General features: G+C 42.4%; 1 protein-coding gene across 1 annotated transcript; it reads left to right on the top strand.

Moving 5' to 3' along the window:
• Positions 1–557: 557 nt before the first annotated feature.
• ARHGDIB (Rho GDP dissociation inhibitor beta) lies at positions 558–25,736 on the top strand. Its single transcript, XM_056134609.1, has 6 exons — positions 558–1,048; positions 11,433–11,616; positions 12,269–12,352; positions 15,621–15,697; positions 23,217–23,280; positions 24,878–25,736. The coding sequence occupies exons 2-6, from the start codon at positions 11,439–11,441 to the stop codon at positions 25,075–25,077; spliced, it is 603 nt and encodes a 200-aa protein (XP_055990584.1). The 5' UTR covers positions 558–1,048; positions 11,433–11,438; the 3' UTR covers positions 25,078–25,736.
• Positions 25,737–26,993: the final 1,257 nt, after the last annotated feature.

Here is a 26,993-nt window from a genome sequence, read left to right as displayed (position 1 = left end):
AATTCCAAATGATATCTAGAAATTGTAAGTGACCAAACTCCCCAAACCAGCTGGAGTACACATTTCAAAGTTTAGGGCAGCAACACTGTGACTGAAGTGACTTCAACATGACTGTAAACTCTGCCACCATAAAAAAATTTTTTTTAATTAACACATAATACAATAAAATTTAAGATGCATATCCCCAGCACCTCAGGTCATGGATGACACCTCATTCTCAGACCCCTGCATGGAACTAGAACAGTGACCAAGAATTACCTAGAAGGATCTCTGGGACTCTTAAGAATCACTTGGGAAGATCCCCTTTTCAGAAACACACACAAACAAACAGCAAAAAGGATAAAGAAATAGATCAATGGTCTGGGTGCTTGCAAAGCATGTCTTAAACAAAGACATTCCTTGGTCCAATCCTCAGCACTTCTGACTACCTCAAGGAGTGATTCTCCTCCCCCAGCAAAGATAGGAGTAATCCATGAGCACTTCTGGGTGTGTCCAAAAAGCAAACCAAGAAAATTTGTGGTACATATCTGCAGCTAGCATTCATGAGTTCTCAGCAATGCACATTCAGTGCCAGGCAACTGCAAATATCTGCTTGAAAAAGAAGCTGGCTGAGACCCCGCGGGAACAGAAGTTCGTGATAGAAAGTCAACTCTATGTTCATTGATTGCTATTTTAGGCTACTTGCTTCAATAAGTCTCTTCCCAGAAATGATTGCATTTTGGACATAGCTGCACAGTTACTCATAGCACCCACAGCTGCAGGCACTGCACCTTTGCAAGAACGTGCATGCACACCCTGTTTGCATAGACCATCATGCTCCTACAAGTGCCATTCACTGGCAAGGACACTGCTCAGAGGCTGCAGATCAAGACACACGCAGAGCTGAGCAAAGGAACAGGATTTGAGACAGCCCTGGGTTTCCTCTTTGAGCATGTTTAAAACATTTTTTTTTCTCATTCACTTCCTTCCTGTTCTAACTGCCAGTACTCAGGAGTCAGTGTGAAGAGAACAGGCACCCCGGACAGACCAGAGACAAGAGCCCCTAAATGTAAGTTGAAAATCGTCCGACGGGGGAGGGGAGGAGACAGGTGGGCACAGGGAACCCAGAACACCTTTGAATCCTGCAGCCCCCTGCCTAAAATTTAGACTTTCAAGGGGAGAGATTCCTCCTTGAAATGAACTTCATGATAAGAACTAAGGAGGCTGCCTGGGAAGGGAAGTCAGAGGCAATGGAAGCAATGACTCAGGGAAGGTAGCCCAGCCTGGGAGGAAGAGGGTGGGCTGCAGCCACAGAGCCAAGATCCTGAATGTCCTGGAGAATGACTGGGGGGGGGGGGGGGGGAGCTGGGTGGAGGGTCGGGGTTCCTATAAGGCTGAAGCCAGCAGCTGGCCAAGCACAGAAGCAACAAAAGTATAGATGCAACCCCTTAGGGTAGATGCAAGGTGCACTGCCATTGGGGTGGAGATGTGCGGTTTCCTGTTTTTAAGTAGGTTTAAAGAGGCTGGTGAAGGGGGTGGGGGGTGGGGGTTCAAAACTGGCAAACTTTAAGCTATTTTCCTCCACAAAAATTGTAGGTGATAGAAGAGATGTGCGTGACGAGGGCAGTCCTTACAGTACAATGGGATTTAGCTATCGAGGAGGCAGTACAGAAGAATGCATTGCTCTTTCCTCCTCAGTAAGGCAGGGATAGAATTTCTCCCACTAACAAAACCTGCGTGTTAAAATTCCTACACATGCTGAAAGTAGACCATAGACCAAACCTTATTGTCACCCATTGCCTCTTTTGCAAACCACAACACCCAATAAGAGAGAGAGAGAACAAAATGGAATGCCCTGCCACAGAGGCAGGGTGGAATGGGGGCGTGGGGGGTGGGGGGTGGGAGGGATACTGGGATCCGTGGTGGTAAGAAATGGGCACTGGTGGAGGGATGGGTATTTGATCATTGTATAATTGAAATCCAAGCACAAAAATTTGTAAGTCTACAACTGTACCTCATGGTGTCTCACTAATAAAAAAAAAATAGATACCTAGGGATATAATTACTGGGAAAAAGATTCCTACATGGAGGATAGGAAGAGTGGTGGTGGTTAGTTGCTAAGAGATCATTCTTTAGATGCAAGAGAACAAAATACACTGAAGAGATGAAATAGCTGGTTAAGAAATGGGTGGCTGTGAACTACTTTATAAAATTAAAACATTTAAAAAAAAAGAAAGAAATGGATGGCAGTAAAATCCAAGGGGACCCTCAAAGACTTCCGGTGTGTGGGTCAAGCTCTAAATGCATCAAGATGCCGACTTTGTCATTTGGCTACCATTATTCCTCTGGCTTAGCCCCCAAAGGTCCCTCTGAGTGCATGTCCTACTCCTCATGCTCTGTCATCAGTCTCTAATTAGTATATAGTCCTAGCATAATGTGGTTCAAGTCTGGGGAACCATACTCCCCCATTTGGAATGGGGAAGGCAGACAGAGTACCTCATGCGAGGGAGCCATAGTTTCCCTTCTCAATGAGACCAAGAGCCACTGAAATCAGGGTAAAGGTTTTAGCTTTTCCCTGCAGGAATCAGGGAAGAGAATGAGTCTGTGTCTGGATCAGTCATAGGCAGGCATTAGTCACCTTTGCCATTGCTTTGTTTCATAAATCACGATCACGATCATCCTGTTGTTCGTCAATTGCCTCGAGCAGGCACCAGTAATGTCTCCTTCTTCCTAGCCCTGAGATTTTAAAAGTGCCATATTCAGTGCTCTTTCAGGGTTTGAAGAATGAGACCCATCACTGTTACTGGTATTTCGCATATTGAGTACGACACAGGAAGTTTGCCAGACTCTGCCGTGTGGGCAGGATACTTTCAGTAGCATGTCAGGTTCTCCAAAGTAAGGACGAGATAGTAAGATGTCCAGGAGCTTTCAGGAGCTGGGTTTTATAGTCTCTGCCTCTTGGCCGTTGATGGGACCAATCTGGCGCTGGCAGCAGATGGTGGGTGTAACACCTACCTACTGGAAGATGGGGGATCTGGGTGGAGAAGGCCCAGTCCCGATTCAAGCAGGCTTGGAGATCTCAGCCCCAGGACCTGCATGCCTGGGTTCCTCTGCCGGTTCCTTCATGCATGAGGCTTGTCCAAACGTGTAGAGAGTAGTCTCAGCATGTCTTTGGCTGGTTCTGGAGGTCTTCAGCTTCTGGGGCTCTGCTTGGGGGGCTGGGAAGGAAAATTCAACCTGCCCCTCTCCAAGGGGCCCTGGTGAGGACAGCCAGGCACGGGGGCAGGAGACTCTGCTTCATAAATATCTAAGAATATATCCCTCCAGCCCTGAGTCAGGATCGAGACAAAGGCATCTTCCACTTCTGAGAGATGGGTGGACCTCTGAAGTAGGAGTTGGTTTTCTTACTCTGCACTTCTGAACTAACCATGCTGTAGTCCAACCCAAAAAGACTAGCATCTTCCAAATGCTGGAGTTTGGTGGTTCCATATTTGGGAAAACCTGAATTGATGTGGAGGGAAAAATGACTCTGGAAACATCCAGGTTCTGTTTTCTCTTGGAAGCTTAGCTCAACAAAATCATTCTGATCAAAAAATGAGGGCCTGCACCGTTTAGGGAAATCCAGGAAACAAAGTCTGCAAACCAAAAGCTAATTGAGAGAGGCCAAAGAGATAGGATAAGAGTGAAGGCACATGCCTGAATGTATGCTGGGCCCTTTCTATCCCCAGCACAACACGATTCCCCTAAGCACTCTGAGATGTAGTTCAGAAGACCCCTGAACACCACTAGTTTGGCCCTGGTGAGTACTAGTACCTAGTTTGGTACTGCAGGGCCCAAACCACACTCTAATCTCAAACCCTACTTCCAAACTACTGACCTGGCTGTTCTGAGAGTTACTAGGAAGGGTTCTCAAGTAATGCTTTGGAGGACCAAAAACAAACAAAAGAATTAGCAGGGGGCTGGAGAGATAGTACAGCTGATAGGGCACTTGCTTTGCACGTGGCCAACCCAGGTTCAATTCCTGGAACCTCAGATGATCCCCCAAGCACCTCCAGGAGTGATTTGTGAGCAGAGTCAGGGCATACCCTGAGCATCACAGGTTATACGGCCCCCCCAAAAAAAAATTTTAAAAAAACCCTAAAGAATTAGCAGACAAGTAGGCAGAGCCAGCACCTTGTATTTGGGCCTGGAGTTAGAAACTTGGGAGTTTTGAATCCTGAAAGACAGGGAGGGGACAGTAAGGCTCAGAAGTGTGACACGATTTGACCAAAATCACATAACGGTGCAAAATATATATATATATACATATATATATATATATATATATATATGAAGCAATAGCTACATTGCCTAAGAATAGCGTTTCAGGGAATGTCCTCTAGAATCTATATGAGAACACCCAGAGTTGGGGCTCATATTGCTCCTGCAACTTCAACATTTCTCCTTTAAATAGCTTCTGGGGATGGAGAAGTAGTGCCATACTGTGGGTAGGGAACTTGGCTTGTGCACAGCTGACCTGGGTTTCGTCCCCCAAACTCCATGTGGGTCCCCCTAACCTGCCAGAAGTGATTCCTGAGCACAGAGCCAGGAGTAAGCCTGAGCACAGCTGAGTGTGACCCAAAGAGATAAATTAATAAATAGTCGCTGGAGCTCCCTGTGCTATTTTCCACAATTCTGTAGTCCATCTACAGCTGGAAAAACTCACTTTATTAGACTTTCTTTATAGAACTTTCTTAATCTAAGCACCAGAGCACCTGAAAATTATCTTTCTCTTCTACATTGGAAACTTCTGTGGATGTATTGAGTTATTGCAGTTAGTTGTCTTTTGCCTAATACAGTCCTTTCCTTAATGCAGTTTTTCCTGAGGGTTCTTAAGATAAATATTTGTGAAAGTACCTTACTCGGCAATTTCATGCAGTACACAGAAAAGTTGCCTTCCTTTTGCATGGAATCTGGAGAGCAGAGTACACAAGGGAAGCACAAGCAAGAAAACAGGGTTCCTTTCTCTCCCCAGTGGAATGTTAAGGTGCCGCCACCCCCCCCACCCCCCTCCCACCTCCACCCCTGGAATGATTGTAAGGCCTGAAGTTTTATTCCGGTTTTTGTATCTGTGTTGCTGAAGAGAGCACAGGCCCTGCCTTTCTAAGCAAACACTGTCCTCTCTGCCACTGGGTTGCTTCTTTTCATCCAGCTCCACAGTTTCACAAAATTCATGGGACTGAAGTTATTGAGAGCAGTTCAGGAGACCCCAGGAAGCACCACGTGCTCTCTGTCAGTTGGCAGTACAGAGACATTATAGAAGAATCCATAACTGAGACAGGTTCTGGTGACCCAGGGGTCAAAGTTGGTTTCTCCCTGTAAACCAAATGTCTAGACAGGCTTCAGACCTTCCTGTCCTTGACCATCTCTGAGCCCCCACCCAGGTCTCCAGAAACTGTTTTAGAGCTGAAGCCCCAATGCGGGAAAAGTGGCAATGACAGAGTGGAAAGACACAGGCGCTGCTTATAAAGGAATGAATGAAAATCACTAATTTCAGATAAGGCCACATTTCTCTCTCTCCTATGCATCTAGATGCATAATTAGGCAGATCCAGCTCGGGTCTCAAGCTAAATGTTCACTGTACATTTATTTATTTATTTATTGCCTTTTTGGTCACACCCCGTGATTCACAGGGGTTACTCCTGGCTCATGCACTCAGGAATTACTCCTGGCGGTGTTCAGGGAACCATATGGGATGCTGGGAATAGAATGGGGGTCGGCCGTGTGCAAGGCAAATGCCCTACTCGCTGTGCTATCACTCCAGCCCTGTTCACTGTCTTTTGCTCCAGAGTCAGAGGGAATTTTCTGCGTGAGCTCTGCCTGTGTCTTCTCTTGTTTTTCATCATTCCCAGCGTGACCTATGACTTCAATTGTGAAAGGGAACAGTAAATAGAATCTAAAATTAAATGGTTCATGTGAACATCTTTAAAAAAGAAATAGAAGCGTTACAGCCCCAGTCTAAGATTGACTTGTTAATAAACGTGCTTTGCAATTTCCAGAATTTCTTATCTCTTCGTCATAACTCAGAGCAACAATGTTCTGTTTTTAAAGAGGAGGGAGAGGAATTTGTCAGGACTGTGATTCAGGGAACACAGTTGCTGCATATACAGGACCCGCTGCACTCAGGCTGTGTAAATCCACAGACAGCAGCGTGCAGAGAGAGGAGCAGAACACTTGCGATTGGCCAGCATACAAATAGTTCTAGAATTTTCCCTGTTCTCCTCAACTCTTCAAGCCCATAATGAAACATTGCTCTTACCACCTTGCTGGTGGTAAAACTTGGGTCTCAGTGAAGTCAGTAATTTGCTTATGTCCTATAATAAGTCATTTTCAGAGCCAAGTTTGGAGTCCCTGCTCCATTGAACTTAAATCCTTGTTCCACTAGTTCTGAAGGTGACCTTTTCCTTACCATCAGCTCATTTGGGATTGTATTAATGAACCAGATAAATGTTCCTTATCTTCAGACTGATGCAAATTTCACTCATCTTGAAATTTTCCCTAAAGTTTAGCCAAAACACCAGCTTGTTCTGTGACATACGCATGCCCTGCGTAACCATCCTAATTTAACTTGACATTTTGATTGAGCCTGAGAAGATTAAGTCCTCACCAGAGCACAGCTCATACTTGACATTGTTTCATCAAAGAGTGAACATGGGGTGTGAGGGTTCATCTGCGTGGGCATCTGTGAGGCAGAAAATAGAAAATTAGAGTTGACGTACATTCCAAACAGTCATAGGATCTTCTAGGCATTCTAACTCATATCTATATGTGTGTGTGTGTGTGTGTGTGTGTGTGTGTGTGTGTGTGTGTGTGTAATTGTTAGTTCTCTATTTCACTATTAAACAGTCCACAGGAAGGTGCAAAAGAATGTTCAATGCTGATAGACTGGGCTCTCCTCAACCCTATCTTCACTTCCTCTTTTTCATTTTTTATTTCAGTCTGTTTAAAATTGAGGCGCATGAAAGTCACTGGATTAAGAAGGAGCCTCAGAGATCCCCTGATGTAATGATTTCATTTTGCAGGGGATGAAACTGGAGTATGAAGCAATTTTGTGCCTTGTGCAAGGGGACATGAAGAATCACATTGAAAACCTATTTATGTGACACTGTCCAGCCTTACCACAGCCCTCCTGCAGATTTTGAAAGGGAACATTTCCCTCTGCTTGTGTACCCTGGGTAGAGTCCTAAGATGTCTATCAAACTTTCTAATTTCATTGTCTCTCTCTTTTTTTGTTTGTTTTTGTGTCACACCTGACAGTGCTCGGGGCCTACTCCAGGCTCTGAGCACAGTGTTCATTCCTAGCAGGCATAGTGGGCCAGATGGTGAGCCATATGAGGTGCTGGGGATCCATTCAGGTGCTAGTTTGACCATATGCAAGAAGAGCACCCTACCCACTGTACTACCATTACAGCCCCATCGTTACTTCTTAATAAAGGCAGCCAAAGCAACTAAGCATAGGGTCCAAAACACAGACAACATGTCCTCAGACATTAAGTTTGCTCCTTATACCATGTCTTTTTATGCAGGTTACTTAGGTGAGCTTTTGTGTCCTGATCTGTAGAAAAGGAAAATGATAATGATCACACTTGAGGCTGAGTGCAGACTATAGTAGTCTCAACAAGCATTTGGCACTGTCTGTGAAAACTACCATCATTATTATTATGACCAACAATCAAGCCAGTTTTTATTAAAATGTCAGAGATTAGACCATCATCTATAGAATTTCCATAAATTCCTACACTCACTTCAGCCAGCACCCAGGTGAGGGAAGATGAAAAAGAGAAAACTATAGGCCTCGGAAATCCTCGCTAAACCAGAGGAAGCACTAATGCCTGGGGCCTTGGAGGAATCTGAGGTTTCCCAGAAATGAATTTTGAAATGAAAAATGCAACATCCTTTGGAAATTCACATAAATTTTGCATCAATGAAACAGAAATAGTCTTCTCCTATGCACAGGTGTAATAAGGGAGCTGAGTGTCATGGGACTTCACTGACATGTGATTGCAGGTTGGAAGAAATACATAGACGGGGGCTCAGAAAAGCCCAGCACCCAGAGAGCGGTGTGTGGCTCCCCATCTGACAAGATGAACAAAGTTAGAGACATGAAAGTGGAAAGCATTTGCTCAGTGGGTCATAATTGGTTAGTAGCAAAGCCAGAATGGAAACCATAATGAGGCCAGGCTCAGGAAAAAAGATAGTTATTCAGAATCAATCCAACTCACCAGAACTCTCCTGAAGAGCTAGGATTTGGCATTTTCCTTAAGAACTGCTCCTCTGTCCCTTCTCTGTTCAGCTAACTCTGTGGCCTGGACATATCTCCTTGGCACGGATGTTAGCTGATAATCTCGTCCAACAGCGTTGACTTACCCAACATTTGCAGTTCATCGCCCAGATTGCTTAGCTGAGACCATCTCTGATCTAGCAGGGCCTCGGGGCAGAGAAAACTGCTCCTTTTCCCTCAGAGCTCCACTTTCATATTCCAAGTTACGGTTTCCTGGTCACATTCTTTATAGCAGACTTGGGTAAAATCAATGAAGAATGTCAGAGATTTATAGCCCCTGAGATTGTGGATGCTACCTTATTAACCTCTTCCCTTTATATAAGGACCAAGTCTTCCGTCTGATTTTTAAGAGACTTACAGCTTCAGTGGAAGAGCCTGGCAAGCTCCCTGTGGTCTATCCAATATGCCAAAAACAGTAACAAAATGTCTCACAATGTAGACGTTAGTGGTGCCCACTTGAGCAAATTGATGAACAACAGGAGGACAGTGCTACAGTGCTACAGTGCTATAGTTTCAGAAAAAAAGATGGTCAACTTGAGTCAAACCAGCTGGATGTTTTGGGTCTGGTTAGGTTGTTCAACCTCCAGCAATTTCTCTGCTTTGGAGAGTAACTTAAATATCAATATATGCCAAAGCACAGTGTCTTGCAAACAGTGATGCTCATCAAATACTGTGACCTTAATTTTGTTTTAGGGCTTTCCCTGAGAACTGTTTTTCCAGTCCTTTATTTTCCATATTATTACATTTTTTTGTCTTTTTCTAATTAACTTTCCAGAGTGAGTTGGTTTAGGGTCATCGTATCTCTTTTTCCTGGGCTACATCATTCAACCAAATTACTGTGTTCCTGAATTTCCCCACTTGTCTTGACTATAACAATTTCATACAGTAGCCTTACACTGTTCTCATCATCTTTATCTGTCCCTTAATGTTTGCCATTAAACCATCCCCAAACTGAAAAACCCCCTTCCCCTGCCAAAACACAACCTCTGTTGTTATTCCTGCCAGTTCATTGACTTTCCTTGAGTGTATGAAATGGGAGTTAAACGATTCTTTGTTGTACTGTTCTTTGGAGGCTGAGCTTTGAGTGGAGCAGTTTCTTCAAGCAGAGGCAGGAGTTGCCATAGGAACAGACCTACAAGTTTCCTTTCTGCTTAGAGAGTAGACCTGGGTATTGCAATGCTGTGTTCAGAGCTGATCAAGGCTCATAATGTTTGACAGTTATTTAGCTGGAGGATTACTGAGGATCCAAGGGAAATAATTTCCTTTTTTTTTTTGTTCTATCCAAATTGCTTTTACTTGGCTTGACTTTTATATTATTTTTCTTTCTAATACCAATAATAGTGACATTAAACTCAGAACCACAGTGATTTTTTTCCAGAGTGCTTCCCTCTTAGGGAACTCTACAGAGTCTATAGTCAGAATTGGTCTTATTTATACTTGTGCCACTTAGGAGCAATCAAGCCTTTACACAGGGGGAGGAGGGTTACCCTCAGGGTAAAATTGAAGGAAATTGGGCAAATTATGTTCTTGTTCAAGCAGGTTCATTGCTGCCAGTCATGAGCTTAAAATTCTTCCAGTAGAGTCTTTGCAGCTCATATCACTGTATAAACTTGGACAATTCTCTTACCTCTGGATTTCAATTTTCTCAGTGTTTAAGTGAAGGGTTAGATCATATCACTTCTAGGTTCATTTTAGCTCTGAAAAACTCTGGCCATATATACCTGAAGAGGAACAAATTTGCAGCTATTATTACTCAATTGTTAGCCCTTAAGTGTGAGTAATTTTATTAGATCACCCTTGAACAGATGAATACAAAACAAGTAGATGTGCTTGACGCTGGAGGAAGACAGACTACAGGGTAAGTTCAGATGAGCCTCAGAGCATATGATCATGACAAATCTGGGAAGGGGAGGTAGGAATTGAGGAGAAACAGGAGAGGGAGAAGGATAGAAGGATCCTAGGAAAGGCATACTTGTATTTTAAAATATCATCTAGTGAAATTTAGGGAGTTGTGTTCATTTGTGACATGTTAGGGCTGGAGCAATAGAACAGCAGGTAGGGCATTTGCTTTGCACACGGTCAACCTGGGTTCGATTCCTCCATCCCTCTCAGAGAGCCAGCAAGCGACCGAGAGTATCCTGCCCACACAGCAGAGCCTGGCAAGCTCCACATGGCATATTCTATATGTCAAAAACAGTAACAGCAAGTCTCACAATGGAGATGTTACTGGTGCCCACTCGAGCAAATCGATGAACAACGGGAGGACAGTTTTACAGTGCTACAGCGTTCATTTGTGACATGTTATGAGAACTTTTGTAGAGAGAACCTAATGAAGGAATGTTTAGAAAAGGCCAAAGCTATTTGTGCTATAGAGAAGTCTAGAGAAACACAGAATCTAGTACTTGGTTTGGAAGAACCATGAGCGAAGTTAGGACGGGGCCATTTTGATAGCTCCAACCAGTTTCATTGTACTAAAACTTCTCAAGTGTAACCTTTTTGGTCCAGCAGTTCAGAGGAAGTTCAGTTCTTGGTCAGAAGCAGGTTTCCGGACAAATTTTCTGACGTTCTCTTGAAACTGTGCTCACTGGAATTGAATGAGCTGAGAATATTTACACAAGTAAGGTGTGCTGAACTGGAAGAACCTGGTACTTCATATAACCATTCATTTGTTTTCTTAAGCAGAAGTTTTATTTAGAGACTATGAGGAAGGAAGGCAGAGAGAGAGGGATAAAGAGAGCTGAGAGTATACAACTCAGATGTTGAAGCAGGACATCCTCCAGAATGGAGAGGCACCCCTATCATTATTTGTACTGGAACTGTTATCATTATCTAGGACTGCTTCTGTTATGTTGATTCACTTATAGATTATCCACAAGTGAGTGTCTTTCTTTCTTGTTAGTGTTATTCTGTGAACAACGAACACCCATCAGGTGCAGAGAAATTAAGGCAGATCAGAGAAAAGACTGGAGTGCATTAAATTTTCGTGAGTTTGAATCAGGGAACATTTTCTAGAAATTCAACGATAGTTTTAGAAGTCATCCAAGCAATAAAGGAGGGTGCTAAGAGCCCCACTGAAATATCTTTCGAATCTGCTAACTTTTGGCTAATGGGCTATTTTCCCCTGTCCCCTCAGATCAAAATGACTGAAAAGGCTCCAGAAGCACAAGTGGAAACAGATGATGATGAATTGGACAGCAAGCTCAATTATAAGCCCCCACCTCAGAAATCTCTGAAAGAGCTGCAGGAGATGGACAAAGATGATGAAAGTCTGGCCAAGTACAAGAAAACACTCCTGGGGGATGGCCCTGTGGTTGCAGGTATGTAGGTTTGGGAATAGGGGGTAGATAGATGAGGGGAATCATATTTTAGGTACTCAGGACTGAGTGCAACAAACACTGCCAAAGACTTTCAAGAGAATTTAGTGAATTGCATCTACAGAATCTCAACAGGGTCTTGGACTATGTAATATCAAGCTGGTATTGAAAAAATAGAACATAGAGAAGATTCCAAAAACATTCCAGACTACCACTTAGCATATCGCTTTGATTTTCTCTTTTTCCTTCTCCTTCTTTGCCTAATTATTCACTCCTTACATATATGCAATGGCAGGAGACATGGTCATCCTTCAATATAAGGATGGGCAGTTCCCAAATAACTAGGTGGCTGCCCACAGCCACTGAGAAATTGTTGTTGCTGATAATCAATAGGATTCCCAATTGCCGGAAGCAGAAATAGTGTGACTCTATACTTACACAGTCATTAAGACCAAGCCTGAAGCATCTACCATTTTCATTTTATTTCTACTCCCAATAGAGATATTACTTCTCTTTTCATGTTTTCTGCGTCCTATGCAAAATATACACATAAATGTGTGTCTACAGAGAGAGAGAGTGCGTGACCGAGAGAAAGTGAGAGAGAGAGCACATATATGTGTCCTTCTGTGCTTACATTCCCTTTTGCATCCTCCAGACCCAACAGTTCCCAATGTCACTGTCACCCGCCTTACCCTGGTTTGTGAGAGTGCTCCTGGACCAATCACCATGGACCTCACTGGTAAGTGGATACATTTCAATCTGTCTAGAGCATCTATTATCATCTATTATCAGAGCTTACCCTCTGTTCCTTCTCAGCCATGGAAACCTTAGTAAGGTGAATACCAGAAGTGCAGGGTTTAAAAATCATTGCTCTCAGGGGACATAGTATTGATAGTCATGAAAAGTCGGTTGAAAAGGCATGAGTACTAGATATATTTACTTATATCATAATTGTTTCATTTTCAATTACTATTCATGTAAAGAAAACACTGAGAAGCAAGCAGGGTGCTTCAGGAACTGTAAGAGTCATGTCATCTAAACATCAGCGATAACATTGATCTGAAGTTTTTGAATGTGCCTGAAAGCAAGAAGCAATCTAAGAGCTGGACAATGCAAGAACGTTCACTGTTAAATACTTCAGCTTAAAGCTGTGATTCTTGTACAGTCAGCAGTTTTCCCTTTAAAGATGACAAATTAAGATGCTCTATCGGTTCATCTTCTCGAGGAAAGGGTCAAGTTCTGCCCTGAGATTCAGGTCTGAAGGAAAAAAGGGAGTGACTGAGGGAAGAGGCTAGCTCAGAGAAGTGAGGAAAAGGTTATACAGTATTAGTGGTGAGGCCACTCCAGGGCAGGTCTTCAGAAAAAAAAAAAATTCTACTTGCTTCAGGGTGTGAGCTTCTGACAGAAAGAAAAGCGGGATTCTGAAGCAAGAGGCTTAGCAGCAGGGTAATTGCCCTCACACAAGACATAGTCTTTCCTTACCATATATGGGCTTTTTGTCAGAGAGGAAATCAGGCTGAGAAAACACACTTCCTGTTCAACTGAAAGCCTTAGAGCAGACACACACATTCAACTACCCCCACACTGAACTTCTCTACAGGAGAGAAATTCACCAACACGCAGACCTCTTCCTGTGCAAAATTGTGTAATGTTACCAGGTATAGCGTTAATTTGCAAGAGAAGGCTTGAATCAGCACAAAGGAAATCGGGTCTTTTCAGAGGGGCCTATTATTGCAATGAGAAGTTGATCTCTGTCCTTTTCCCCTGCATCAGAAAAAAGTGATTAATTATCAGAAGGAAGTTGGAGAGGTGAATCTCATAGGTTAATATTGTTAGGGCACGACTCTGGATCTCCGACCGCAAGCAAAGACCACAAGGAATGCAATCAGCAATCTGGTAGTTTATTGAGCTGGCTAGCCACGGTCAAGCCATCAGGCAAGACCCCGAACTTCTTCAAAGGGGATCTTATATAGGCCTTCACTGGCCGTTACAGCAAAGCCCGCGCATTTCATAGCCAATAGATTTGTAACAACATATACTTTCTCAACCAATCCGTTTAAAGGTACATCACTCCTTAGCCTATAGATTCAAAGATCAGCATTTACGTACACAGGCTTTGTGGCTAGTGGGCTTCTGGTCACTCGGACATTTGGTTATCTTCTTTGTTCCCTTTGATTCTCAGCTCAAGGCTCCAGGGAAAAGTTCCTAACAGAGGTAACAGATAAGGAAGGGCCAAAAAATGGTTTCTGAATTTACATCCCAGCAAGGAAGAGTCAAGAAATGGTTTCAGAATTTACATCCCAATAAGGAAGGGCCAAATGGTTTCACTCTAAACCTCTACTAGGGAGGGGGATGGAAAGGGAGAGTTACTAATTAGTAGAGTTTTAACTCTGGAATCTCCCTCGGGGTTCCAAGGGACCTTACAATATGTGTGTGTATGTATTTATGTATGTGTGTGTGTGTGTGTGGATATATATATGTGTGTGTGTGTGTGTGTGTGTGTGTGTACATGTAGAGAGACAGAGACAGAGAGAGAACACTGGTAGCAGTTCTATTACACATACACACACGCCGCGCATGCACAAACACACTCACACACATATGAGTCATCCATGGATTTCAGATCATATGGAACCACATCAGGAGAAAAATAGTGAATGCTTTTCTTAATGACAGAAGTATAGGAATTAGGAGCCTATCTAGGTTAATGAAGTCGAAAACTAGTTACTGAAGAGATTTTCCTTATGAAAAGTAGTATCATGCTGGGAGACTACTCAGGAGCCAGATGTGCATGGCCTAACATGTGCAAGGACCCAAGGTGGATTCCCAACATTGCATGGGTCCCTGAGCAGCCCTGGGTGCAGCCCTGAAGACCCCCAGCACAGGAGGGTATGAGCAGCACCCCTGGTCAGGGTGGCATTGAGCTGTCTGGTCCAGTTAGCTAAGTTTGTCAGTGCCCCCTGGGCACTGAATATAGAGCTTGATTTGGAGGCCCCAAAATAAATGAATAAAATTATAAATGCAAAATGAGTGCAAAATGATCAAAAGGAACCAAAACAAGTGAAGTTTTTCAAACTAGATAGTACAAAATTATTACCAAATCTCTAAGTCACTGATAATTTTAATAGGGCTGGAGCGATAGCACAGCAGGTAGGGCGTTCGCCTTACAAGCGGCCAACATGGCCGACCCGAGTTCGATTCCTCCGCCCCTCTCGGAGAGCCCGGCAAGCTACCGAGAGTATTCGATATGCCAAACACAGTAACAACAAAGTCTCCAATGGAGACGTTACTGGGCCCGCTCGAGCAAATCGACGATCAACAGGAGGGCCTTTACCTTTACCTTATGTTTCTATATTTGAGGGCTAAGGATATGTTTTATAATCATGTTTTCATTTGACTGCGATCTAGATAATATCATCTCAGGAGACATTATGAACAGCTAATTCACATGTTCTAGGATAGCTGAGTAAATAGTATTATTGTTATTGATAATTTGGCATTCTATATAATGACTGACAATCAGATGTTCTATAACTGCGGGTTATTAATGTTAACTAGATTCAACCATGGGTATAAATTCACTATAAATTGAAATGTCAACTCAGTATGCTGTTTGCTGAGATGAACTTAATGTTATCTGTCAACTAGACTTCAATATTTTAAAAAAAGGAGAACACTTTCATGCATCATTTGTTCCTTGTTTCTAATATATATTTTTAAGGAACTCATCAAACATGGGGAGGGAAAGTCTGTCTCACATTTCTTTCATCTCTGGCCACATAATTTCAGGAATTTCAAATATATGTATGCATGTATGTGTGTTTGTGTGTTAGTGTGTGTGTGCTTGTATAAATGTGAGAGTTTGTGTGTGCAGTGAAATTAATTTCAAATTCTTTCTGAATTGAGAGCCCTATGGTGTGTCCATCAAATGCCTCTAGCATATAGAGTTCATTCATCCTCCTGTGTATCTCTTCAGAGGAGAACAAATTCTAACTTCATTTCTACAGGGGACCTTGAAGCCCTCAAGAAAGAAACGTTTGTGCTAAAGGAAGGTGTTGAATATAGAGTCAAAATTCACTTCAAAGTAAGTATCTTTTTCTATCTTCATAAAATTTAAGTCCTTCCTATAATCAGAGATAGGAAAATAATCAGATTTCTTGAAATATCATATTGCTTATTTTTTGTTTCTCTTTTTCCTGGGTCAGCACTGCAATCTCCCCAACTCTGAGCTCTGCCTATTGAACTTCATCCTTGCTTCTTGCCTTTCCCCAACCATTTCCATGGGTCATATGAGCCCAGGAAAACCCTCTCTGTGAGCCCCTCATACATTTTTTGATATTTTTTTAATTGAATCCCAGTGAGATACACAGTAACAAAATTGTTCATGGTTCAGTTTCAGTCATATAATGTTCCAACATCCATCCCTTCAGCAAAGATTAAGTGATCATATATTTGAGGGACTGTGTGAGAATATTCAACTCTATTTCATTGGTCTGCAGGTCTATCTTTATTCCAATTCCTATCACTATCACTGTCCTCCCCTTGTTCATCTATTTGCTCTAGCAGGCCCAGTAACATTGTGAGACTTGTTGTTACTGTGTTTAGCATATCGAATAAGTCACGGGTAGTTTGCCAGGTTTTGCTGTGCGGGCGAGATACTCTCGGTAACTTGTCAGGCTCTCCGAGAGGGGCAGAGGAATTGAACTCGGGTTGACTGGGTCTAACGCGTGCAAGGCAAATGCCCTTCTCACTGTGCTATCGCTCCAGCCCATTCCAATATCATACTGGTTTAATTACTACCACTTTGTAGTACAATTTGAAGTTGGGGAAAGGTGATGAACCCCATCTTCCCATCTTCTTTCTCCCAAGGACTGCTTTGATTATTCATGGGTATTTGTTGTTCCATATGAATTTCAGGAGTGTTTGGTCTATTTCTTTGAAAATTGTCATGGGTATCCTTATAGGGACTACATTGAATCTGTACAATGCTTTGAGGAGTATTGCCATTTTGACAAAGTTAATTCTTCCAGTCCATGAGCAGCAGATACATCTCCATTTCCTGATGTCCTCTCTTATTTCTTGGAGTAGTGTCTTGTAGTTTTCTTTATACAGGTCCTTTATCCCCTTAGTTAAGTTGACTCTAAGGTACTTGATTTTATGAGGCACAGTTGTGAACAGAATTTTTTTTAAATATCTCTTTCTTCTCTTTCATTATTTGCATATAGGAAAGTCATGGACTTTTGGATATTGATTTTGTAAACTGCCACCCTACTGTGTAAATCTCTTTTTTCTAGGAGCTTTCTGGTAGAGTCTTTGAGATTTTCTTGGTATCATGTCATCTGCAAATAGTGAGAGCTTTTTCTTGCCTAACTGTTATGACAAGTACTTCCAGTACTATACTGAATAGAAATGCAAGAGTGGGCAGCCTTGTACTATGCCTGGTCTTAGAGATAAACCTTTTACTTTTTCCCACTGAGGAAAATGTTTGCTATGGGCTTGTGGTAGATGGGTTTGACTATATTGAGGAAAGTTACTTCAACTAATATTTTGTTGAGATTTTTTAATCATGATGGATGCTGGATCTTGTCAAATGCTTTCTCTACATCTATTGATATGATCTTTTTTATTCATTCATTCATTCATTCATCATCCTGTTATTCGTCGATTGCCTCGAGCAGGCCCCAGTAACGTCTCTTTCATCCTAGCCCTGAGATTATATTCAAGGCTCTTTAGGAGAATGAGACCCATCATTGTTACTGGTATTTGGCATATTTGGTGCTCCACGGGGAGTTTGCCAGACTCTGCCCTGTGGGCAGGCTATATTCGATAGCCTGCAAGTTTGTCCAGAGTAGGAATGATCTTTTTTAATTTTTATTTTATTAATATGGTGCATTATGTTGACTAACATACAAATGTTGAATCATTGTTGTATCCCCAGGATGAATCCTACTTTGTCATGATGTATGATCTTTTTTCATGCATCATTAGATTCTGTTTGCTAGTATTTTGTTGAGGATCTTTGCATCTGTGTTCATCAGGGATATTGGTCTGAAATTCTCTTTTTTTGTGGTGTCTCTGTTTTCTTTGGGAATCAGGGTGATACTTGCCTCATAGAAACTATCCTATACTTAGACATGGCAGGACAATGGCTCCGCATTGTACCTTCTGTGTTATTTCTCCCCTACACCATCTATGCACTTTGAAAGAGGGAGAGATTATATACCCTTTTTCAGTATTTCACATTCAGTTACGAGAATAGCAGATCATCTGTGAAGTTGAGAAACAGATGAATACATAAATTAAGTAAAAAGAAAAAAAGTAGAATTGACCCTGTCTCAACTACAATTTCTTTAGGATATTATAGAAATGAATGTCACACTTGGTAAATAACTGGAAGTCACAATTATAATTATGGGACATGTAATGAAGGAGTGCCTCATTCATTGAGCATGTAAAATCAAGAAGAGGGGTCAGAAATGTAACTCAAGAGGTAGATGCCTTCTATGTGAAAGGCCCTAAATTCAATCTGAACCACCATGTGGCCCTTGAGCACCTTTTGGTGTGAACTTAATGGACCTTACCACCCCAATAAGCAGGAAGGCAGTGACTCTGGCCCCAGAACCCACTGCCAGGTGTGGCTCCTACTTTTAAAACTCAAGAAAGAAAACTAACTTGGAGTCTGACTGCAAATCCACCAGAGACACACTGTTCACTTTCACTATCTTATGTTAGTTCTCATTCCTACTCAGTCAGATCCTCCAGGACTGGAATCCATGGAGCAAAATGAATGCTGCCCCTGGACTGAGAGAGCTGACCTTCTTTCCCCTTAGGGCAGGGCGTAATCCCATTTGGGGTCTCAGTCCGTGGACAATCACTCTCTACCTACCACTTACAAGTATCCCTGAAAAGATTTTCATCCCTGGGGTTGGAGAGATAGTAGAGCAGGTAAGGTATTGGCCTTGCACATGGGTGACCCAGGTTCAATCCCCAGCATCCCATATGGTCTCCCACACACTTCCAGGAGTAATTGCTGAGTGCAGAGCTCAGGAGCAAACTCTGAGCATTGCCAGGCATGGCCAAAAGAAAAAGATTTTCATACTAGATATATTTGTTGATGACTACTCTCCAGTGGAGACCGAGCTAGGTCCTTTTCTGGTTTCCTGCTGCTCTGTGTTCATTCAAACACCTGAGTGTTTGGTAAAACCTTGCACGCAAAGATGGTGGGAATGGGTTATTTCTCAGTCCAGTTTCTGACCATTAATGCTGCTGCCTTCATTTGCCCATGTAGTTAGCCAGTGTTTTATTCAAAGATACATGAAAGCTGACGTGACTGAGTAAGGGAGAAAGACCTAGAGTGTGGAGTTCTGCTAAGGCAGAGAAAGCCGAGGCAGAAAGCAGGGCTATTGCTGCTCTGGAGTCAGGGCTACAAATGACAGTGATGGAAGAAGAGGGGATACAAGGGGGGTTTTCAAGTCCCATTTCCTGCAGGGTTTGGCCTTGCTTCTAACGGGAGAGAAACGGCTCTCTGTGTGCAGTCCACATCCAGCTCAACCACCATGGGGCCTGACACAACTATCGTTAGAAGAAATGCCAACTCAAAATTGAAAATATTTGAGAAGCAGTTTAAATCTGTACTAAAGCCTCTTGAACATTTTTCAAGAAAGCTTGCATTCATCACACCAGCAATTCACCCTAAACCCCCTTCCATTATCTCTCCAAGTACTCTCAATATTCTCCTCTTCTCCCTCTATACCTTCTAAAGCTCCAAAAACTTGGCCTGGGATGGATCTTCTGGTTTCTCCCCTTTCTTCACTTCCCAAAGAAATGTACAATATCTGACTTCTACAGCCCTTTTCATCCAGGTTACTAGGGCTGCTTTTCCAGAGTCAGAGAGAGAAGAATGAAGCATACTAGTGGAGGAGCAAATACTATGAATACTCATTTTAAAATCAATCTCAAATAGTTATATTAATGGGACCCTCTATGAAGCAGAAACAACTCAAGATCCTTTGTTTTTTATTCTTACTGCTTTTCCACTACCATTCCTATTTTAGGTCTTTTCCCTCGAGACCCCTAGACCAAAAGCTTAGTATGTTTGGACAAAGAGATGTTATTTTCCCAATTCCTATGAGCCACATATGGAAACCAGCCACTTGTTGAAGTTTTGATTAAAACTTTGGGTTCATTTTATTAACAATTTTGCCAGAAAGCTTTTATATTCTGTCTGCTTTTGATAGATTCCTACCACAGATTTTACTATGTGACAGTCTAGAAACTAAGCCTGTAGTATTTACTGCCAAGGTACTTTACTGCCCATAATATACCAAAAAATGCAACATGATGAATTGGTTTCATTATTCTGTCCAAAGCAAAAGTGGAATATAATTATTGTCAGAGAGAGATGCTTTAGAGAAAATTATTGCTAGGAAAGATACTTTAATTCTTGTACTGATGAACAATTAACCAAGCCCTCCAGCGAGTGATGCAATATCCACTTTAACTTGTTTATATAGACATGACCACTGTATAATATTGCCAGACAACCCTGCTCACTCCCAGGTAAAATGAATCATGGAAAAACAAAGTGCTCAGGCTGTCCTGCCTGTATTTTCATTCTGCTTAAATGAATTTTCTTTGAAAGGCTTGAGAAAGTAGCAAGATTACAGACGATGTCTGAAAATGACAGACTCACAAATTGCTTGACAGATTTCACCCATTATTTACATTTGGGAAGGATGTTTCCACATAACCTGTATCCTCATCTCTAGACTAAAATCCTAATTATGTTGCAGGCACAACCATCTTTTGGACCTGATTTTCCATTGCAGTTTCTTCTCTGTGTTGTTTTTCATATGTTAAACAGATGGCTTTTGAGGTTAGGGTTTTTAATATTTTCCATTGATACCTTTGTGACTCTTCCTAAGACAAAGACCATCTTCTGACTGGTGGTATGAGGTCAAGCAAATTTAGTACTTTGGATCTCTGAAGGAGAAACTTAAAGAAGAATATGAAAATAATGTTTTAAAAAATTAAATAGCTTCCACCCCAAAACAAGAGATCCACAATTCAATTAATCCCATGATTAAATCCAGATTAGCAGGGCCAAGGCCAATAAGATGGCCAACAAGGGAAAAACTGCATTTCTGTCTTCTGACATCTCTGCAATTTATATCAAAGCATGGATTACTGCACATAAAATGACCTAAGACCTGCATAAACCATAGGGCAAAAGGATAGCATCAAGATGAAGGGAATACAGAGAAAGTCCCTTGCCACAAAAGAAGCCCACTGCATCAGGAAGAGATTCTAAGGAGTGGCACCTGACACCCCAAAACTAAGATCCTATTCTCACAAAACTCTATGAAGGCAAGAAGCTATAGAGTATAACCAAGGTTGTGGTTGTTTCATCATGGAAACCTCTAGCACTTTTGTGCTGGTGGACACCCTATTGGAACTCACTCTCCAGAGTAACAGAACCTAAGAACAAATCCACCTACCCCTAACACATAGCTGAGCAGATTGAGGATGAAAAGACAGATATCAGAGCACTCATACCCAACAGTCAAACAGATCTAGCCCCTGCCATCCCACACCTAATTCTGTCCTCCACTCATAAAATGCCCTACAGAACCTCCAAAATATAACAAGCTAGCAAAGAGACCCAACTGTCTTCTGTACTCCTTTGCCAGACCAGGACCAGACAGACTCTGTTCCTTGCCAGTCTGAGTGTTTGTTCCATCAACAGCTGGAACTGATGCCCTTTTCCTCTCAAACGCATCCACAATGCAGGTCTGTACAACTATACTCATGACTTTTCCATCCCCTGCTTGATGCCCACTTCCTCTCAAATTCAACACATAGACACCACTGGACATTTCAGGACTATCCTTCCCTGGTCACTTCCAAGAACCCCTTGAGCTTTGTGCACAATTGCTTCTGGCCTCTCATGACTTTGAACCTCTGAATGCCACTCAGGCCCACTGCATTCACTGGGAGGTATTCATGATCATGAACTCCTGGTGTTCAGACTCACAAAAAACTCAAAAGCCATAGTTGCTGCCTGGCACTTGTAATTGTGGACCCTGGGTTGATGTCTAGGTCTGTTTGAACATGCTTCCTTCCATATCAAGCTCTTTTGTAGCACCAAACATGCTGAGGAAACAAAGGATATCATCTGCACAAGTTGGGGATAATAAAATCTTGGACTGAAAGAGACTTAAAAACAACAGTTCTCATAATGTTCACTGCAATAAGGATCTCAATGAAAAATAATTTCAGTAACAAAAAAAATGAGTGGATGCATGAGAAAAGTCTAAACAAATCACAAAGCTAAAGAATATAACAGCTGAACTAAAAAATAGAATTAAGGGACTCATAAATTGAATGACAGAAGTTGATAGACACATCAATGAGCTCAAAGATAAGGTAGACAAAAACCATCAGAAAAGATCAGAAGAAAAGAATTTTCAAAAATGAAAATATATGAGACTTATGAAACAACATCAGGAGAAGCAATATTTGCATCACCATAGTTCCAGAAAGAGAAGAAAGAAATAAAAGGGGGATGCAGAGGGTTAGTACAGAGAATGAGGCACTTTCTTGATGTGGGGAACCCAGGTTTGATCACCAGTATTTCATATGGTACCCCACTCCCCACCAAGGGTGATCCCTGAACACTGCTGGGTGTGGCCAAAAATTCAGGAAATAAAAGGGCAGAATTTTTAATTAAAGATATAATAGCCAAGAATTTCCTCAAAACTAAGTCAACAGATATCCAGGTAGGTCCAGAAAAACTAAAAAATCTTCGGAGAAAATAAATCCAAAAAGATTTATTTCAAAATACTATGCCATTAAAATAACAAAAAATGGGAAATTAAGAGAGAATTCTAAATGCAACAAGGGAACAGCAGAGTTACATATTAACCATCAGCAAATTTCTCATTAACTATCAGCCAATCTCTCAACACAAACTCTACAGTCCAGAGGGAAACAGCATGATTTATTCAAAGTATTAAATGGAAAGGAATTTCAACCAAGAATATTCTGCCCATCTAGTTTATCACTCAGATTTTAATGAGTGATTGGGAAAAAAAAAAAACTTCTAACAAAGAAATTCAATGTCACTAAGTTAGTACTGCAAGAAATACTAAAGGGCATTCCACAAAAGGGAAAAAAAACACTTAGAAGTGTCAAAACATTCAGATAACATAAAATGTGATAAAGAAGAAGCAGGATAATAGAGATTCTCAGGACAAGCTGGGGGGTTACTTGCTTTCAAGTTAAAATAAAAAGTAGATTCAAAGGGTGAGGAAGGCCCCATGTACTGTAGTGGAGGGATACTGACCTTCTGGTGGTAGGTGTGGTGTGGTTAAGATGTACCCCTAAAACACAAACCTATGCAATCTTATAAAAAGTAAAGTGTCCTCATCAAAATAAATAAGTAATAAAACCAGATGGTCAATGTTCAGTTTTGTGATCCTTTCCCAATCTTCGCCACATTCTGATCAATCTTAGGAAGATTTGGTTAAGTCACATCAGCATGAATGAAGAGGAAAAGCCAAAACTGTCCCTAACTAAAGTGCCTGGTTTCCTCCAACCTACAGGTGAACAGGGATATCGTGTCAGGACTGAAATATGTTCAGCATGTCTACCGAACTGGGATGAAAGGTAAGAGACAACCCACCTGCTGCTCTATTTTGAACTCCACCTCTCACTGCCATGGAAACTTCTGCTTATTAACAAGTTGTAGTCACAGCCCCAGTGAGGGGTCAGGTCAGAACCCAGAGCAGCCAAGGAACATAGCGACAGCAAAGCTCCCATTCCAGAGACCTACTTTAGACCAGGTCAGCCAGGAGTCTCCAGCATTTAGCAGCCCAAATTCAATTTAATCGCTCTGAAAGGGGAAAACTAACCAAGATAAATTTGAACACAGTTATGTGCATACAGTACTCTAGAGAGTAATTTAAAAAAAAAAATCACAGGTGTGATACCTGAGTGTCAGAAATTCCAAACAGAAATATCTAAGAACCTGTGCTTGGTGGGGACAGAAGCTGAGAGTGGCACAGGGTGGGGATGGGAGTGGTGAGGAGTCAGAGCTTAAGTTCCTGACAACATTTCAGCTTCGTTTTCCATTTCTTCCTTCTTCTCCACCGTTGGGGGGTGTGTTTTGTTTTGGTTTGCATTTTTTTCTCCACAGTTAGAAAATATCCTTTTTCTGGAATTGAGCAGAAGCTGTCTAATTGATGAAAATCCTAGGACAGTAATCTAAAGTTCTTCTTGACAAATTGCATATAACTTGGTCATGCATTTGTGTGTGAGTGTGTGTGTGTGTGTGTGTGTGCACGCGCACGCATGCGCGTGTGTGTACACCTCATGTACTTAACGAGCAAGGAGAAAGGTGAAAGGGAGAAAGATGAAAACCGGTTTTTCCAGTTTATTGCTACCCAAGGGCCTCTCTGCACCCCCAGAAACAGCATGTCCCCAAGTGCAGTTCTAGCCAATCAATTAACATGGAGAGAACTTGTATTATGGGTATGCATGACCTCTAGATTCGTTCAGTTATTCAAATCCCACTGAAGATTTGGTCTTTCCAATACAAAGTCTCCTGAAGGGAATATTTTTATTTTCCTTTGGGCTTAGGCCATACTGACTGGTTTCAGCAAGTGTCTAAAACTGCTCCTTCAAACTTTCGGCACTTAACTTCCAAGACACAGTGTCTGCCCTTGCATCTGCCTGTGAACATTGCTAAATTTCTAATCCCTTTCTGGGATGAGATTTTTGAAAACACTGCTTCTTGGGGTTCACACCTGGATGGGTTTTTGGGTTTTTTTTATGTTTTTTTGGCTTGGGGGCCACAGCTGACTGTGCTCAGGTCTTAATCCTGGCTCAACAATCAGAAATCACTCCTGGCAGGTTTGGGAGATCATATGGGATGCCGAAGATCAAACCTGGGTCAGACAAAGTAAATTGCTGTACCCACTGTGCTACCTCTCCTGCCCCAATACAGCTGGTTGATTTTTGCAGAAGTCTTTGAGAGCAGGTCAAGGAGAACTATTATGAAAAGACACTCAAGGGTCAGCGAGGTTTCAGATTGGCTGCAGTGAGAGGCTGGGGATTGACGCTCAGACCCTTGTGGTCCTCCGTGTACCCCTGCTCCTTTTGACTTTGATCACCTAGTTCAAGGTCGTGCTCCAAAATCCACAATTTGCAGTGTCTCTTTTCCTCTGTCAGACACTCACCCTCATGTGCCTTTCTTTCTTCCTAGTGGATAAAGCATCATTTATGGTTGGCAGCTATGGACCCCGGCCGGAAGAGTATGAGTTCCTGACGCCGGCTGAGGAAGCTCCCAAGGGCATGCTGGCCCGAGGTACCTACCACAACAAATCCTTCTTCACCGACGATGACAAGCAGGACCACCTGACCTGGGAGTGGAACCTGTCCATCAAGAAGGAATGGACAGAATGATGCCTCTGCCCATCCCATTTCCTGCCTTTGCCACCATCCCATTCCCTTGTCCTTCCACTCTGGAAGACTCTCATAGCCCTGATCACCATCCCTTCCTTCCTGTGGGTCCCCCTGGCTCTGAAATTCTCACTCTGTCAAGTGCTTGCTGGCAGAAGAGGCTTAGAATGCAGACCTTCACTTTGCCCACTTCAAGTACCCACCAGAGCCAGATCTCTGATGCTGTCTGTCTCAGTAAACGGTGATTTCATATCAACCTCTTACTAATTGCCATCAGCACAGCCAATGGCTAAGAAATACCATGATTCACCACATTATTGTTACAGATTTCATGGTTGTTGTTGTTGTTCTGCAAAAAAGTTGGATGCAGCCATTATGTGAAGTTTATTTTCTTCATATTGTACCAGTATGACTAAAAATACAGGAATGCAATGATTATGCTCTAGTGACAGTTATGCCATGGAATGTGCAAGGTACACTATTCTTCATTGTTCTTTTGTCTTGGAGTTCTTGTTCCTACCCTGGAGAATTCTAGAGTTTTTGCTGGCTCAATGAAAGTCCCTATTCAATCGCATTTCCTGCCCATTGGTTGGGGATTTTCTTTTTTGGAGCACACTGTAAACTGCACACAAGAGTAAGAATAAAGCTGTTGGTAACATGAATGATATGCTAATTTCTCTTTCTTCCTTTGAACAAATATGGTCATGTGAATGGTTCCTGCTTTCTTAGAGGATGTGTCGGATGAGTGTCTGATCTAAGCACCCAGTGTTATTTATCCTTTGGAATATATTGGTAGCCTTTATTTCCGGGTTGGAGCAATAGCACAGCAGGTGAGGCATTCGCCTTGCACGCAACGAAACTGGCCAACCCACGTTCAATTCCTCTGCCCCTCTCGAAGAGCCTGGAAAGCTACTCAGAGTATCCCACCAGTACAGCAAAGCCTGGCAAGCTACCCGTGACATATTCGATATGCCAAATACAGTAACAAGTATCACAATGGAGACATTACTGAGCCCACTCGAGCAAATCAATGAACAACGGGAGGATAGTGACAGTGACAGTGACAGTTGGCCTAGAGAAGTTTCTCGAACAAAGCCCACTGCTATGGGAATTTCAGACATTGTCTCTCTTCTGTGTCTGGCATATCGAATACTCTCGGTAGCTTGCCGGGCTCTCTGAGAGAGGCAGAGGAATTGAACTCGGGTCGGCCATGTTGGCTGTGTGCAAGGCAGACGCCCTACCCGCTGTGCTATCGCTCCAGCCCTATGACCTTCCCATGGATTCCCACAGTCTGCAAAATGAAAGAAATACTTCCTTTCAGTATCCTGGGGCCTGCCACAGTGTTCATTCCCTTCCTTCCTAAAACCTATTTTCTAATATTTCTCTCACATATCACATCATTGTTTCTGCTGGTTCTTTCCATGGAACTGTCCTTCATTTTTAGCTACTAGCAAAATCAAATTTCCCTCGTGCAGGAAGAACACCAGTACCCAGCCCAACATTTTATCCTAAATTTCTTTTGTTCTTTCATCACACCCAAGGAGTTTAATATTCTTGATTACTTTCCACCTTCTTGGCTAATGACCTGTTTCCTTATCCAACTCTCCTATTAGTGGTCAAGGCTGGGAGGGGTTCATCTAGATCTCAGGTGTATTTGTTCACAACAGGGCAATGCCTGGTCTTCTTTGCACTCTTCTTTTTTCAATCATCAGACTTGACTTTCCTCTGGTCGGTCATGCTGACACCCTGCCACGGAACTTGGTTTCTTATCTCAGAAGGTGAAGGTTCTCCCTAGAGACAGCTGTAATGTTCCCAGAGCTCTCAAAGCACCAGTGTGGATGAACTATATAGCAGGCTGCCTAGAGTTCTGCCTTCCTGAACACCCGGTGCAGGGCTTGGACAGAAGCAGAACCTGAGCA

The sequence above is a fragment of the Sorex fumeus genome, unplaced genomic scaffold, assembly GCF_029834395.1.
Source record: "Sorex fumeus unplaced genomic scaffold, SorFum_2.1 ptg000100l, whole genome shotgun sequence".
Taxonomy (NCBI): Eukaryota; Metazoa; Chordata; class Mammalia; order Eulipotyphla; family Soricidae; genus Sorex; species Sorex fumeus.
Note: the sequence above shows the minus strand (reverse complement) of the source record. Positions and strands in the feature narration are given on the sequence as shown.

Excerpts from the sequence above, each read along its gene's own strand:
- ARHGDIB (XM_056134609.1), top strand. The coding sequence starts at position 11,439 with ATGACTGAAAAGGCTCCAGAAGCACAAGTGGAAACAGATGATGATGAA. Across the intron at positions 12,353-15,620 it reads AATCACCATGGACCTCACTG|GGGACCTTGAAGCCCTCAAG; the intron begins GTAAGTGGATAC and ends TCATTTCTACAG. Across the intron at positions 15,698-23,216 it reads GAGTCAAAATTCACTTCAAA|GTGAACAGGGATATCGTGTC; the intron begins GTAAGTATCTTT and ends TCCAACCTACAG.